We start from the raw sequence: 15343 nt of genomic DNA, 5'->3' as shown, positions 1-15343 counted from the left end.
CTTATCGGCATAAATCTTCAGTCTTTTATACAAAATCCTGTGTACAGTGGTGGTTGGTAGTCCCAGTTCTCTGGACGTGCATCAAATTGATTTTCTGGGACTTTGTTGAAATGATTCGCACACTCGTTCAACGTCTGCTGCACTTGTGCTTGGTTGACCGATACTTTTCTGTTTCTGACAACTTCCAGTCTCCTTCAATCTCATGTACCACTCTCTGAAACTAGTCTACGATGGCGAACTCCATCCCTACCTTGGACGAAAATTATGCTGAACTTGCGTGTCAGATCACTTCTTCATCAACCATTCGTCTTTCTCCTGTGCATTGAGTGCACTGTGCACCATTCGACGCACTGAGCTTTCTCCTGTGTAGTCGTCATTTTGTCCTACAAGAAACCATCAGACCTGAAAATAAAGAAATCTTTGAGTTTATGTATCATTTCAACCAAAGGGTGTCATTGTATCATTTGTGGTACAAAATATATTACAACCAAAGTTGTCCAGGTCCTTTTGGAACATCCTGTATTACACACTCGGTGGGAGTCCCTCCTGTGCTGCTGCCCTTCGCAGGGAGTACCAGCGGAAAGTGGACCCAGCGACAAGCTGCTCCAGCGGATGCTCCCATACCTGACCTGACCTGTATATAGGCCCTGTCACACCTTGACGATTTTGCCAACGTATGCCTGACGTGTGAAATTGGGCTAAAACGCCGGCACACGTCGAATACGTTATGGGTAAGTTTGTATACGTTAAGAGCACGCTGGCATACATCGTAGTATGCTGGCATACGTCTTAGAACGCTGGCATACGTCTTAGAACGCTGGCATACGTCGTAGTATCTGGCAAACGTCGTAGTTCACCGAGCTGTTAGAAAAATTTTCCATGCTTGAAATATCCCGACGTATGCCAGCGTATGACTCACACACCATTATGGTGTGTTCACACCAAACATTATCACACCAAACACCATTATGGCCGCATAATGCTGGCCATTAGTTGTAGGCACGTTACGCGATCGTCGACTCACGTTACTTGTAAGTTACTCATAAGTCGAAACACGTCGAGGTAATGTTTAGCATACCCGAAACTTATTTCTAACCTCTGAGTAACGTGTTGTCGGGACGTTACGCGATCGTTGACACACGTCGACACACGTTACTTGTAAGGTACTCATAAGTCGAAACATGTCAATGTAATGGTTAGCGTCAGTGTTCCAGACTCCCTGGTTTGTTTCTTTTTCTTTCTTTTTTTTTTCTTCGGTATGACGGTGATGTTGACACTTCGATTTCTAGTGCGGTTATAATGCAATATAATTAAAAGGCTGCCGCTCAGCGATTTAAATCATAACCGTCATACCGAAGAAAAGAAAAAAAAACAGGGAGTCTGGAACACTTACGCTAACCATTACCTTGAAGTGTTTCGACTTATGAGCAACGTACAAGTAACGTATGTCGACGTGTGTCAACAATCGCGTAGCGTACCTACAACTTATGCCAGCATATGCGGAATGTGTGTCATACGTCGAGTACGTCGATAAATTTTCAACATGCTGAAAATTTTTCGACGTACTCGGCGTACAATGACGTATGCCAGCGTACTACGACGTATGCCAGTGTGCTTTTAACGTATACAAAACTTACCCATAATGTATTCGACGTGTGCCAGCTTGGTTCGGCAAATTTTTCATACGTCGGCATACGCTGGCTAAAACGTCAAGGTGTGACAGGGCCTTGACACTTCGATATCCAGTGCGGTTATGATTTGAATCGTCGAGCCGCAGCCTATTAATAGCCGACGCCACGTGATCGTCGGCGATACGCTGCCGCGCGCTGTGCATAAGTTAAACTATCGTTGGGCATAGGTTGTGAACGCCGACAACACGCTCAGCATTCGTTGGTATAATTATCTATATGTGATTAAAACGTTCTGTGTACGTTACTAATATGTTATGCTAACGTCCAACACGTTATTATACGCCCAAAACTTAAAAAAAAACATCAATAGTTCAGCGTACGCCAGCGTTTTACTTACATTTTGATACGTTGCCATACGCTGCTTAACAAAGGGAGAGGGAGACGAGGGGGCGAGAGAAGGAACAACAGTGGGGAACAAGGAAATCAGATCTGTGGAAGGAAGAAGGATGGGGCGGTGTACACGTGGGAAACAAGATGGACACTTCAGGGACTTTCAGGAAGGAAAATAGGGAATTTTTGACGGAGGTATGCTTGTGGCTGTTCTGAAGTAATATGCGTGAGTGAACTTGTCAATGACTGTATTTCAAACACATGTAGTCGTCATGCTCCATGGCTCGGTTCCTTATGGTCACCTGTGAAACAAATGAAAAGGAAAGAACATTAAAGAACATGAACAGCACAAAATGGTGAATTCTACTGATAATAGGAATAAACAACACAATAGCAAATGTCAAAATCAAATATCAACCCGTCTGCCAATTTGGCAAAAACATGTGATGTGCACATGGCCGAACAGCATCGGCCCAAAACCAAACTTGCGACGATTTCAGTCAAACTTCGTTACATGTCAAACTTACCACTATTGTCCCTTTACCCTCTGATTTTATTAATTAACACTTTGTCGATTATTCGTTCCACGCGATGCTTCGCTGGAATCTCAATATCACCTAATTTTATTAAGCTTCACACCTCGTCAGCACGACAAAGCAAAGTCCCCTTTACCCAGCGGAACTGACATCATCAGAAACCCACACGACAATAAGCTGAATACATAAATCGAAGTTGACAAGGCTGGATCAACACAGAGAGGAGTAAGATAATATTTTTTATACACCGTCTGCCTGCCTGGCAGTCAAACAAATTTGAAAATCATTCCAAACAGGAAACGTACTGGTTTTAAGGATGTTATAATGGACACAAACAACACGCACGAATAACTAATGTAACCTGTTAGATCAGGTGGTGTAATAGCCACTGCGTCACTTGTGTTAAACTTCGGGAACTAATTTATTTATTCGACTTTTACAATCTTTATTTTATTTCAACTCTTTTTTTTTGAACACCCCTCCTTTTTTATCATTTGTTATTTTAAACATCGTGAAAAAAAATCACACCCATGTCCGAAGTAAGAGGTTCCGTGAAGCGACTGCACCGCTTAAGAAGTAGCCCCATGGGAGGACTGACAATTACTTCCCCAATAGGTGGGGTGACCTTACCTGTCCTGACACAAACTAAACAATGACACAAAAAAATAAAGAACAACAAACTAGAAACGAACGAAACACAGTGGGTTATAAAGGTTGTTCTTCATTTCAGATGGACAGACGGAAGGACATACTAAATGTTGAAGCGGTTTGCATCACTTAAAAATCCATGTCTTTGTGTACGACTCTTGCACTGTTGTTTGAATCAACCATTTTCCCGATGTCGACACTGAGTTTTTATAGCTACTACCGAGCCTCAGTGCCGAGAGAATGTTGCAGAATGTTGGATGTTCTCTGTGACAACCAAGAAACCAAATGCCATTCCATGTTATACTGTCATGAAGACACTTTCACAGAAAGTTAAGGAGAACCTCCTCAGTTTCCATGCCTTGACGAGTTGTCACTCCACCTCATCTTTTCGAGGTAATGGGAAGAAGTCTTGCTGGAAAACGTTCCAAGAACATCCTGACCTTGTCAATGGTATTGGCCGTGATAGAGCGCTCACTCGAGCTGAAAAGTTTGTATCATCTCTATGGCATTCCTCAAGCAGCAACCTTCGATCAGGTTTGCGTTTGCTCTTCGGAAAAAAAAAACAATCAAGGGCCTGGGATGTCACCATTGACGAGAGATCCATTGGAACTACATGTTGCATGTGCAAAGTACCAGGAAAAGGTGACAAAGATCACACACTCTACCGACACATTCACCTCTGAAAGAGTTGGCGTCTCTAAGTTGTATGGAGAAGGTTACCTTTGATTCCAAATGCCTGTCTGGAACTCGTGATGTGCGGATACAAATGCTGCACAGAAAGCTGCACATGTTGCGAGAAAGGCCTGAGTCACTTTGTGCATCCCCCTTCACCACCCCCCTGCCCCCACCCCCTCCCAACTATATGTGTTTGCCATGCGACCATTTGTAATCCAGCTGGCCAGTTGACTTTCATTGTACATGTTGAACCTTCAAACCTTTGGTGTCATAATTCATTTTTGATGCACAACATCCATAAATCAGTGTGATAATTGATTTAATTCACGTCAATTTTCACTTCTTACCGAGGTGGAGCTTTGCAAAGAAATATAATTCCACATAACGATAGGCAAGGAAATTAGATGCAGTGGCGGAGGGTGGGGGGGGGGATGCATTCGGCATAATCATGCCTGTGCCACATCAACACCAGAAACATTTAGAAAAAAAACACCAGAAACAAACAAAAAATGAAAATGCAAAATGGTGTGTGTGTGTGTGTGTGTGTGTGTGTGTGTGTGTGTGTGTGTGTGTGTGTGTGTGTGTGTGTGTGTGTGTGTGTGTGTGTGTGTGTGTGTGTGTGTGTGTGTGTGTGTGTGTGTGTGTGTGTGTGTGTGTTATTGTATTTCTGGATTTCTTTGTGTCTGTATTTTTTTGTATCTGTATCTGTTTTTTTTTGTATTTCCTGAAGTAGTTACCTTCGCAAACTTTGTTGCGAAGGTTATGTTTTGATCGCTGTGTATTTATTACTTAGGAAATCTAAAGATTTCGTAAGTATATTGATGCCTTCCGTTTCTGTTTGTTTGTTTGTTTGTTTGTTTGTTTGTTTGTTTGTCGGCACGATAACTCGAGAACGGAAGAAGCTACCAATGTCAAATTACACCAAGTGATTCAGGAGGGTGATGGCTCATGCTGATTAGATTTTGGTCAAAATCGGTCAAAGGTCAAGGTCACAGTGAGGTCAAACATCCAAAACATTCGATTTTTGATGGTTTGATACAGAATCATCGTATAAACTTCTGGTTTGCGTCGCTACCTTCTCTGGAGACAGCTTTTATTCGACAAGGTCAGAGGTCAAGTTGACGATTTCGTAAGTACCAGTCTATGACTGCTTGTTTATTTATTTGTGAATATGTGTGTGTGTGTGTTTGTTTGTTTGTTATTCGCATAACTCCAAAAGTATTGAACTGAATCGCAGCAAATTTGGTGGGATGATTGGTTATTATCCGAGGACCATTTGATTAGATTTTGGGAGCGATCGGGTCAAAGGTCAAGGTCAAGGTCATGAAAAGGTCAAAATCGTCTTTTTACCATAGCGCGGTCAATTTGTATCCAATTCGCATGCAACTAATGCCAAAATGTTCAGAATTCAATGCCCCATCTTGTGATATGTGACATGACACAATGACGTAATAACCCTTATTAGCGGTTGGGAGTCAAAGGTCAGGGGGGGGTCACGACATTGCAAAATGTGTGGTTTTAGTCATAACACGGTCAATTCTTATCCGATTTGCATGAAACCAACACCAAAATGTTGAATTCTGTTCCCCACACTCTAATACCAATTTTTTTTTTTTTTTTTTTTTTTTTTTGTATACCTTGGTCGAGGCTCGTATGAGAGCTAACACACAACTCACAGCAAGGAGGCATGAGACAAGAGGGGCGGGAGTGGAAGGGACAAAACATTGGGGAACAGACACAGGTGAACTGTGGAAGGGAGAGGGATGGGGATGGGACGGGGAACATGGCGAGGGGAAGATGGACATTAAAGGGACTTTCAGGAAGGAAAGCAGGAGAATTGAAGGAAGTGGGCTTGGGTGGATTATCGGGGGTAGAAAAGATCGAGGATTTGGATGGGGGAAGATAAGAGGTGGTGGTGAACAGCTGTTTTGAAAGCCTGGAGGGAAGAATGGGAAAGAATAGAGTGAGGAAGTTTATTCCAAAGGCGGGAAAAAAGAGGAATGAAAGAGTGAAGATGAGCAGTGATTCGTGATTTTGGTAGTTTTACCAGAAGGGGGTTGTTGGCGGACCTTGAGCGCCCTGTGGAAATGTGGTTGGGACAAATCACAGAGAGAGCAGGGGGCAAGGCTGGAGAGGAGTCGGTAGAAGACAGAAAGACCACCGACCAACCTGCGGTGATTGAGTGAGAGGCCCAAAGACTCAGCTTCATTGCGGGAGATGCCAATGATCTTAAAAGCCCTGGTTTCGACAGCGTGAAGTCGAGAAAGGTGGGAGGCAGGAGCACCAGCCCAGAGGGGAGAGCAGTACTCCATCAGGCTACGGACAAAAGCTTTGTAAGTGGTCAGGAGCTCAAGAGGGCCGAGGAAGGACTTTGCACGACGGAGGATTCCCAGTCGGCGACTGGCTTTTGAGGCAAGGTTGGAAATGTGACTTTCCCAGGAAAGGTCATGGCAGATAGTGAGACCCAGAAGCTTGAAAGAAAAGACTTCTTCCAGAGGATTGTTGAGAAAGTGGATGGGGGATTTTGTAAACGGTCCTTTCGAAGAGACATAGTGAGAGTGTGAGATTTGTCTGGATTGAAAGACATGTTCCACGTGTTGGACCAGTTTGTGATTTTATCCAGATCTGCAGTGAGCGAAGAAGCTGCTGCTTGCCGGTCTGAGGGATGACAGATGGTACGGCAGAGGGTGGAGTCATCGGCAAAGAGAAATAGAGGATTTTCCAGAGAGTCCGAGAGATCATTGATGAAAACCAGAAAAAGAACAGGGCCCAGAACGCTACCTTGAGGAACTCCAGCCTGCACAGGAAGAGGGGATGAAAGAACTCCATTTAGGGCCACACGTTGACTGCGACAGGAGAGGAAGTCTGCGAGCCATGAGTGGAGATGGCCTTGAATACCATGGGAAGAGAGTTTGGTGAGTAGGGCAGGGTGCCAGACTGTGTCAAAAGCACGTGATATGTCCAGGGATACGGCTCGGATTTCCTGTCTGGCATTGAGGACCTCCATCCATTGATGGGAGAGCAGTAGCAGCATATCTAGGGTAGAGTGACCTGGTCTGAAACCAAATTGATGATTGGAAATCAAGCCATTGGAGAAGAGGAAGGATTTCATGTCTGAAGCGATGATGGATTCCATAACCTTGCTGATGATTGGGAGAAGGCTGATTGGTCTATAGTTACAGGGATCTGTTTTTGCACCTTTTTATGCAGGGCAGTGATGTTAGCAGATTTCCAAGCAGATGGCAGATGACCTTGGGCAAATGAGAGGGTGAATAGAACAGAGAGAGGGTGAGCAAGAGCAGAAGAGCAGGCTTTGAGGACACGTGGGCTGATGCCGTCTGGACCGGTTGCAGAATCTGACTCGAGGTTTGAAAGCAAGCTCTCCACCTTGTCAGGAGAAAAGGATACAGAGTCCAGGGACAGTTGGGTGCGACTGGGTAAAGTGGGTAGAGATAGTGATGGGTTTGGGACACAAGATTTAGCTGCAAACACCGAGTTTAGACATTCAGCTTTATCACGTGTGGAATCAGCAGTGCGGCCATTTGAGGTAAGGGAGGGGATGGAGGGGGAACATACACCAGAAACAGATTTGATTAAATGCCACCAGGATTTTGAGGAGGGAGAGAGGTTTGAGAGTTCAGACTTGAGATGAGAAAGATGTTGTTTTCTGGCTCTCCTGAGGGTAGATACACACTTGTTCCGAGCTTTGTGGAAAGAACTGAGATTGCCCTCAGTTGGGTTTGCTTTCCATGAGGCAAAGGCAAGTTGTTTCAGGACAACTGCCTCGCCACAAGCTTCAGTAAACCAAGGGTGGGAGGAAGGGTAAGACAACTGAACACGAGAGGGGATAAATCTGTGCATGAGGGAGAGCAAGTTTCTTTGAAAGAATTCCCAGGATGAGTTGATGTTTGAGAAAGTAGTGATAGGAGACCAGTCTGTAAGTTTGATGGCTGCTCGGAGACCCTGCCAGTCGGCTTGAGTGAAATGCCAGACTCGACGGCGGTGAGGTGGTTCTCTGATAACAGCCAGAGAGATGTCCACTTTAACAAGGACGTGGTCAGAAGAACCAATTGGAGCGAAGGAAGAGTACAATTACAAAATTAAGAGTACAAAGGTCAAGGTCGAGGTCATGAAAAGGTCAAAATCGTCATTTTGCCATGGTGTGGTCGATTTTTATCCAATTTGCATGCAAACAATGCCAAAATGTTGTGAATTCAATGACCAATCTTGTGATATACGATATGACACAGGAAATTTAATGTTTTTAAGCCATCATAACACATATGAGATGGCAGATGTGGTATGGGATTAAATACCCTCACAATCAACGGTTTCTGGGGGGGGGGGGAAATGTAGCGTTGGCGAAGGTATGCGCTCTATCTACTGAGTGCCCGTTCTAGTTTTTGTTGTGGTTTTCTTTTGTATTTTCTATGTCAAGAAACCATGTCTCAAGACAAACTGTCTGCATTTAGCATCATGTGCATAGAAAGCGATAAGCTGCGGAGCATATCATTTGAGGACACAAATCATGATTTTGCTTTTGGGAAATCAAGAAAGAAAATGTTTTAAGTTGTATCTGATATCATTTTTCTGATTTTGCAAACAAGTTCATTTATTACTTATTTTAATAAAAGTGATCCTGATTACTTATTCTATCAGCATTTTATATATTTATATATATATATATATATATATATATATATATATATATATTCATGTATGTTAAAATTATTTTTTAAATCACATTTAAGTATTGTTTCCATATATCTACTATACTAAAATAAATAGAATATGTTTGTATGTGTGTTTGTTTGTTCGTCCTTTATAGGCGGCCAAACCGTTGGATGGAATGAGATGAACCTTGGCATGAGTGATCCTTGGGACATGAGAATGGACATGGGGGGGGGGGGGAGGGGGTCAAGTTCAAGGTCAAGGGGTCAAGGTCACGGGTAACTTCAATTTCTCAATTTCATCCGATCGAAACGGGACCAACGCCATTCGACAGGTAATCAAAATTAAATGACACAGTTGATTGACGACATTCACTTCCGACTTCCGGTTTTCGAGTTATGACGTCATAAATTGACTAAAACGTCAATTTTTCATGTTTGTTTGTCCTTTATAGACGGCCAAACCGTTGGATAGAATGAGATGAAACTTGGCATATGTGATCCTTGGGAACGGACATAAGGGGATCAAGGTCAAGGTCAAAGGTCACGGGGTCAAGGTCACCGGATAACGTCAATTTCATCCAATCGAGACGGGACCAACGCCATTCAACAGATAACTGTACCCGCCCATGGGCGGGTACTTTGCTAGTGGTATACTATATTATAATCTATGATAGAGATCAAGCCAACCAAATGATAAATCTGTAATCAGTCAATGCATTCATTTGAAAATAATTTGTACTTTTCACTTGAAATGCCATGCTATGAAATAATTAAAAGGCGTATATGTTTTCAATTTTTGTGAGACCTTCTGGACTAATTTTTTAACAAGGGACCTCCAAGACTTATAAAGCTTTGGGCCCCACCAAGTCTCAATCCGGCACTGGCCGTGTTGGATTGAACGGAAATCTTAAAAAATATTCTCTCTTGAACTTCTTCATCGATTGACATGAAACTTCAAATTTATGATCGAGTAGTGATGGGGAAGATATGTTATGAAATTCAACCTGATCACGCATCTGGTCTGGCAGCCAGAATTATTTAATTGTTTGAATCTGGGTTCAGGGATTTCAATAAAACCTGGTGCAAGTATTATTATGATGTAATAATGTGGGCAGAGGCATATTTGTTGAGGTCGTGACGTCGAAGAATGCCGTTCGAGTTAATCCATTATTTTTGGTTATGTAATAAATTTACATATTTAAAATAATTGTTTCCTGTTAAGGAGCACTGCCTCAGGAGTACAGGGGCATGACAATAATGATGCAACCAATGGGGAAAATTCGTTATATCCCATTCCCCCATGCATTCACTTTTTGTGACCACTTTGATATCGATGTGTTATGAAGCAAACAAATCATAAGGTGCAGTATTTGTGTTGATAATTATAGAATGTGTGGAGACACATATATGTATGGTATGATCAACTGCTCTTCCAACTGTTAATGAATGTCTTTTTAAATCACCCATAGTGACGCCTCCTGTGAAAGGAAACAATCGAGCTGGTTCTGGTGAGTTTCCATCCATCTATTCAGTCGAAGCTAATAGAGTTAATCGATAATGTTTTGAATCAAAACGGTTTCCTTGGGAATCATCACCCCTTACAAATAAATGGGAATCGTCATCCCTTACAAATAAATGGGAATCGTCATCCCTTACGAATCAATGGGAATCGTCATCCCTTACAAATCAATGGGAATCGTCATCCCTTACAAATCAATAGGAATAGTCATCCCTTACTAATCAATGGGAATCGTCATCCCTTACTAATCAATGGGAATCGTCATCCCTTAGTAATCAATGGGAATCGTCATCCCTTACAAATCAATGGGAATCGTCATCCCTTAATGATCAATGGAAATCGTCATCCCTTACTAATCAATGGGTATCGTCATCCCTTACAAATCAATGCGAATCGTCATCCCTTACAAATCAATGGGTATCGTCATCCCTTACAAATCAATGGGTATCGTCATCCCTTACAAATCAATGCGAATCGTCATCCCTTACTAATCAAAGGAAATCGTCATCCCTTACAAATCAATGGGAATCGTCATCCCTTACTAATCAATGGGAATCGTCATCCCTTACAAATCAATGGGAATCGTCATCCCTTACAAATCAATGGGAATCGTCACCCCTTAAAAATCAATGAAAATCGTCATCCCTTACAAAGCAATGGGAATCGTCATCCCTTACTTATCAATGGGAATCGTCATCCCTTAAAATCATTGGGTATCGTCATCCCTTACTGATCAATGGAAATCGTCATCCCTTACTAATCAATGGGTATCGTCATCCCTTACTAATCAATGGGAATCGTCATCCCTTACTAATCAATGGGAATCGTCATCCCTTACAAATCAATGGGAATCTTCATCCCTGACTAATCAATGGGTATCGTCATTCCTGACAAATTGATGGGGATCATCACCCCTCACGAACCGATGGCAATCGTCACTCCTCACAAATCGACGGGAAGCGCCGTGCCTCGCGAGTCTGCGGGAGGCGCCATCCCTCACGAGTCGGCGGGAGGCGCCGTCCTTCGCGAGTCGGCAGGAGGCGCCGTCCTTCGCGAGTCTGCGGGAGGCGCCATCCCTCGCGAGTCGGCGGGAGGCGCCATCCCTCGCGAGTCTGTGGGAGGCGCCATCCCTCGCGAGTCGGCGGGAGGAGCCGTCCCTCACGAGTCGGCAGGATGCGCCATCCCTCGCGATTCGGCGCGAGAAGCCGTCCCTCGCGAGTCTGCGGGAGGCGCCATCCCTCGCGAGTCTGTGGGAGGCACCATCCCTCACGAGTCGGCGGGAGGAGCCGTCCCTCGCGAGTCGGCAGGATGCGCCATCCCTCGCTATTCGGCGGGAGAAGCCATCCCTCGCGAGTCTGCGGGAGGCGCCATCCCTCGCGAGTCGGCGGGAGGAGCCGTCCCTCGCGAGTCGGCGGGAGGCGCCATCCCTCGCGATTCGGCGGGAGAAGCCGTCCCTCGCGAGTCGGCGGGAGGCGCCATCCCTCGCGAGTCGGCGGGAGAAGCCGTCCCTCGTGAGTCGGCAGGAGGCGCCATCCCTCGCGAGTCGGCGGGAGGCGCCGTCCCTCGCGATTCGGCGGGAGAAGCCGTCCCTCGCGAGTCGGCGGGAGAAGCCGTCCTTCGCGAGTCTGCGGGAGGCGCCATCCCTCGCGAGTCGGCGGGAGGCGCCATCCCTCGCGAGTCGGCGGGAGGCGCCATCCCTCGCGAGTCGGCGGGAGGAGCCGTCCCTCGCGATTCGGCGGGAGGCGCCATCCCTCGCGATTCAGCGGGAGAAGCTGTCCTTCGCGAGTCTGCGGGAGGCGCCATCCGTCGCGAGTCGGCGGGAGGCGCCATCCCTTGCGATTCGGCGGGAGAAGCCGTCCCTCACGAGTCTGCGGGAGGCGCCGTTCCTCGCGAATCGGGGGGAGACACCATCCCTCGCGAATCGACGTGGTTGGTGGTTTACTTTTACATCGCTGTGTATTTTGACATTTCAAAAACAATTTGTCAGTTTCGCTTTTTGCCTCAGCATGTTGACGGACCCACTTCAGTTTCACTCATGGAATGAATTTTTTATTTTTTTTAAATAATATAAGCATTTTTCATTCTCATTTGTTTGAATGATGAGGAGCAGTAAAACAAGGTGACCACATGATGTCACTCATTCCCACTATGAGATTAAAGGTTCAAAGCCATTCTTTGTATCTGTCTTTCTTTTCCAGATTTCAAAGATTCTGATTTGTTGGATTCTTTTGGATCAGATGATTCAAGGCATAAGCCAGGTAAGGCCGTTTGCTGACTTGATGACTTTAGCTTGTGGTTAAATCCCCTGATTATGTCTTTCAGGAACAGAAGGCACATCCATTCCATTTGTCATCTGGAAAATGGCTCAAATCTGTTGTTTTGATCACTGAATACTCTTCAACCAGAATGATGGGGGATCAATTCACCAATCCTTCATCTTTTCCTTGTGGGAGGTGGGGAGTATACGAGGATAGGAAAAGGTGGGGGTTATGAGGGGCAGAAGTGCAGACTTTTGACTATGCCAAATATCTGGAAAAAGGCCGCAAGAACCAGGAAGTTATTTTTATCTCAGAGGCTTGGAGATCAGGTCAGGTATGGGAGCATGCGTTGGAGCAGCGCGTCACTGCATGCACTTTCCATCGGTACTTCATGGGCCTCCGTCTGGCCATCCCCCTGCCGGATTCCTCACCCATCCCCATCTCCTTGAGATGCCGATTAATCTGCTGCAACCACGAGGCATGTGGTCGGCCCATTGGCCTCCACCACCCACGAGGCTCCCTCGCTGAGAGAATTTGGTGACCAGGTTCAGCATCAGGAAAATGAGCCATGTGTCGATACAGCCACAACTAACTCTCACAAACTATACAGGTAACAAATCTCATCTGAGTCTCTCTCAGCAAATGTTCGTTCGACACAAAGTCTGACCAACGATCGCAAAAGATTCTCTGAAGAGACCTGGAACCGAAGAAGTTAAGTGTTCATCTCAGATCGTTGGTCGGAGTCCACATCTCACATCCATACAGTAAGACTGGAAGCTGGAAGCACAAAGGACTTTGACTTTCATCCTGCATAGTACCAACAGCGCCACACCTGATGATCCAGTCAATTCATCACTCCTCAGGCCTGACGCAGAAGTCTATCGACCTCTGGCTCACAACATGTGGAGACATGAATATCATGAGCGACAATGAAAGTGAATCTCTCCGTGACCTCAACATCCTCACCACAAACAGATGCAGACAAAATAGCAGCATCAAAGATGTCATTGAAAACCTGTATCTTAGTTTCGACCGAGGAAAGCCATGATCCCAGCTGTTCCAACTCCTCATTCAGCCCCTGAAGGACCACCCTCAGGACATCCAGCGTTTCCGCAAAGGTGACTGCATCATCTGCAAAATTGTCAGAGATCTTCACACTCACAAACGATACACAGCAGCTTGATCCCTTTGACCTCCTCCCCACAATCCAGTAATACAGGTGCTAAAAAGTGTAGGGGCCAGTACACATACCTGATGAACTCCAGTAACAACTGAAACTAAGTCAGATGTGGAACCACCACAACTCACAGCACTCTCAATACAAGAATATAGTTGAGAAATGAGATTGATCAGGTTTGGTGGCACCCCACAAAGACTGAGAATCCTCTAAAGGGCATCCCAATTCACTCAATTGAATGCTTTGTGCAGATCACCATAAGCCGTGAGCAGCCCCTGTTGAAATTCTCACCTGCATTCAGTGGGGACCCAAAGAGCAAGGATACAGTCAATGGTTGACCTATTTGGTGCAAAGACCGACTCAGGTCAGGTCACATCGTGGTGAACCCTATCAATAATTGTCCAAGCAAAGACGTTGCCTGGCACTGAGAGCGGCGTCACCCCTCAGTAGTTGTTGCAGTGCCAGCGATCACCCTTCCCTTTGTAGAGAGGGACAACAAGGCTCCTCTTCTTGTCAGTTGGGATGATGCCTGTGTTCCAGGCAGACCACAGAACTGCATGCAACGATTTGAGTACAGCATTTCCACCAGCTTTGAGAAGTTCAGCATGGATGCCACAGATCCCAGGAGCTTTACCCCCTTTCAACTGGTTCACCACAGCCTGTTTCCACAAACTAAGGTGTTTCACAGTTGATTGGTGGGTCAGCAATAGGGAAAATAACACCCCAGCCATCCAACTCAACAGCTAGTGGGTTAGCCTTGTCCAGCCACTCAAAATAACTGGCCCAGCGAGCCTTCACTTCAGACTCCTATGCCACGTGCCCATCACCACTCTAACTGCAGCACACCGAGGGACAGGCTTGGAGGAACGCAATTCACAAATTCCTCTAAGCAGGATGAGAATCACTTGACCACAGCTGATGCTCTACCCCTTCACAGTTTCCTCACATATAGACCTCATTGTCCACTCTCAGTAAATTTAGTTTTACACGTCAGCTCTCTGACCAGCTTGGCCCTGCCACTGAGCCTGACCCCGCGACCATGGTCAATGGTATCCGGTGTCTCTTGAGAGACAAGGTTCTTCAACTGATAGCAACATTAGGGATGCTAATCTTGAAGGCACTCCACAACTCTTCAGGATCCCCTGAAACATGTATCCCCCCCCCCCCCAAATCCCAACTCAGACAAAAGCAAACTCCTCAGCTGCTCTCTCATCCTTGAACTTGCCATTATCCAGCCTCGACTGGGATGGTACCATTCTCTATGACTTGAGCTGTAACTTCAGTGTTACTACAACAAGCCTGTGGTCGATATTGAGGAACTGAGCACTCCGGTGGACCCTGCAGTTCTGGATCATCCTCCAGTGACCACCACTGAGCACATGGTCAGTCTCCTTTGCCACACCACCAACGTTGGATTACCAAGTCCAGCAATGAGCCTGTAGGTGCTGAAACCATGAATTAGCCACCCTCAGTCCATGACTTCTTACAAAGTCAAGGAACTTAGTGCTATTCTGGTTCACGGTTCCAGACCCATGGGGACCAACACACGTCTCATAACCATCGCTATCAGTGCCAGTTGATGCATTGAGATCCCCCAAGATTAGAAGAGTATCTTGCTGAGGGCACCGAGCAATGACAGATTTGAGCTCGGCATAGAATGCGTCCTTCACAGTAAGATTACTCTTCTCAGTTGGAACATATCCAGAGACCAGGAAAATGACACCCAGAGTGATGAATCCTCAGTCTCATAATTCACTTGTTGACCAGTGTTACCTCAATTATCAAGGGAGTTAGGTTATTGGACACAGCTTCAGCAACTTCTTCCAGTGATCAGAC

At 45.5% G+C, this 15343-nt stretch overlaps 1 protein-coding gene across 1 annotated transcript in view; it reads left to right on the top strand.

The window, feature by feature from the left end:
* The window catches only part of LOC147010289 (uncharacterized), a 65055-nt gene that overhangs the window by 29320 nt on the left and 20392 nt on the right, over positions 1-15343 (top strand). Inside the window, exons 4-5 of the mRNA XM_085859034.1 lie at positions 10023-10061; positions 12271-12330. Coding sequence (XP_085715160.1) covers positions 10023-10061; positions 12271-12330 — 99 coding nt within the window. The remainder of the gene's footprint in view (positions 1-10022; positions 10062-12270; positions 12331-15343) is intronic.

Source organism: Eptatretus burgeri, chromosome 16 (assembly GCF_056783735.1).
Source record: "Eptatretus burgeri isolate ZD-2024b chromosome 16, Ebu_testis_v1, whole genome shotgun sequence".
Taxonomy (NCBI): Eukaryota; Metazoa; Chordata; class Myxini; order Myxiniformes; family Myxinidae; genus Eptatretus; species Eptatretus burgeri.
Note: the sequence above shows the minus strand (reverse complement) of the source record. Positions and strands in the feature narration are given on the sequence as shown.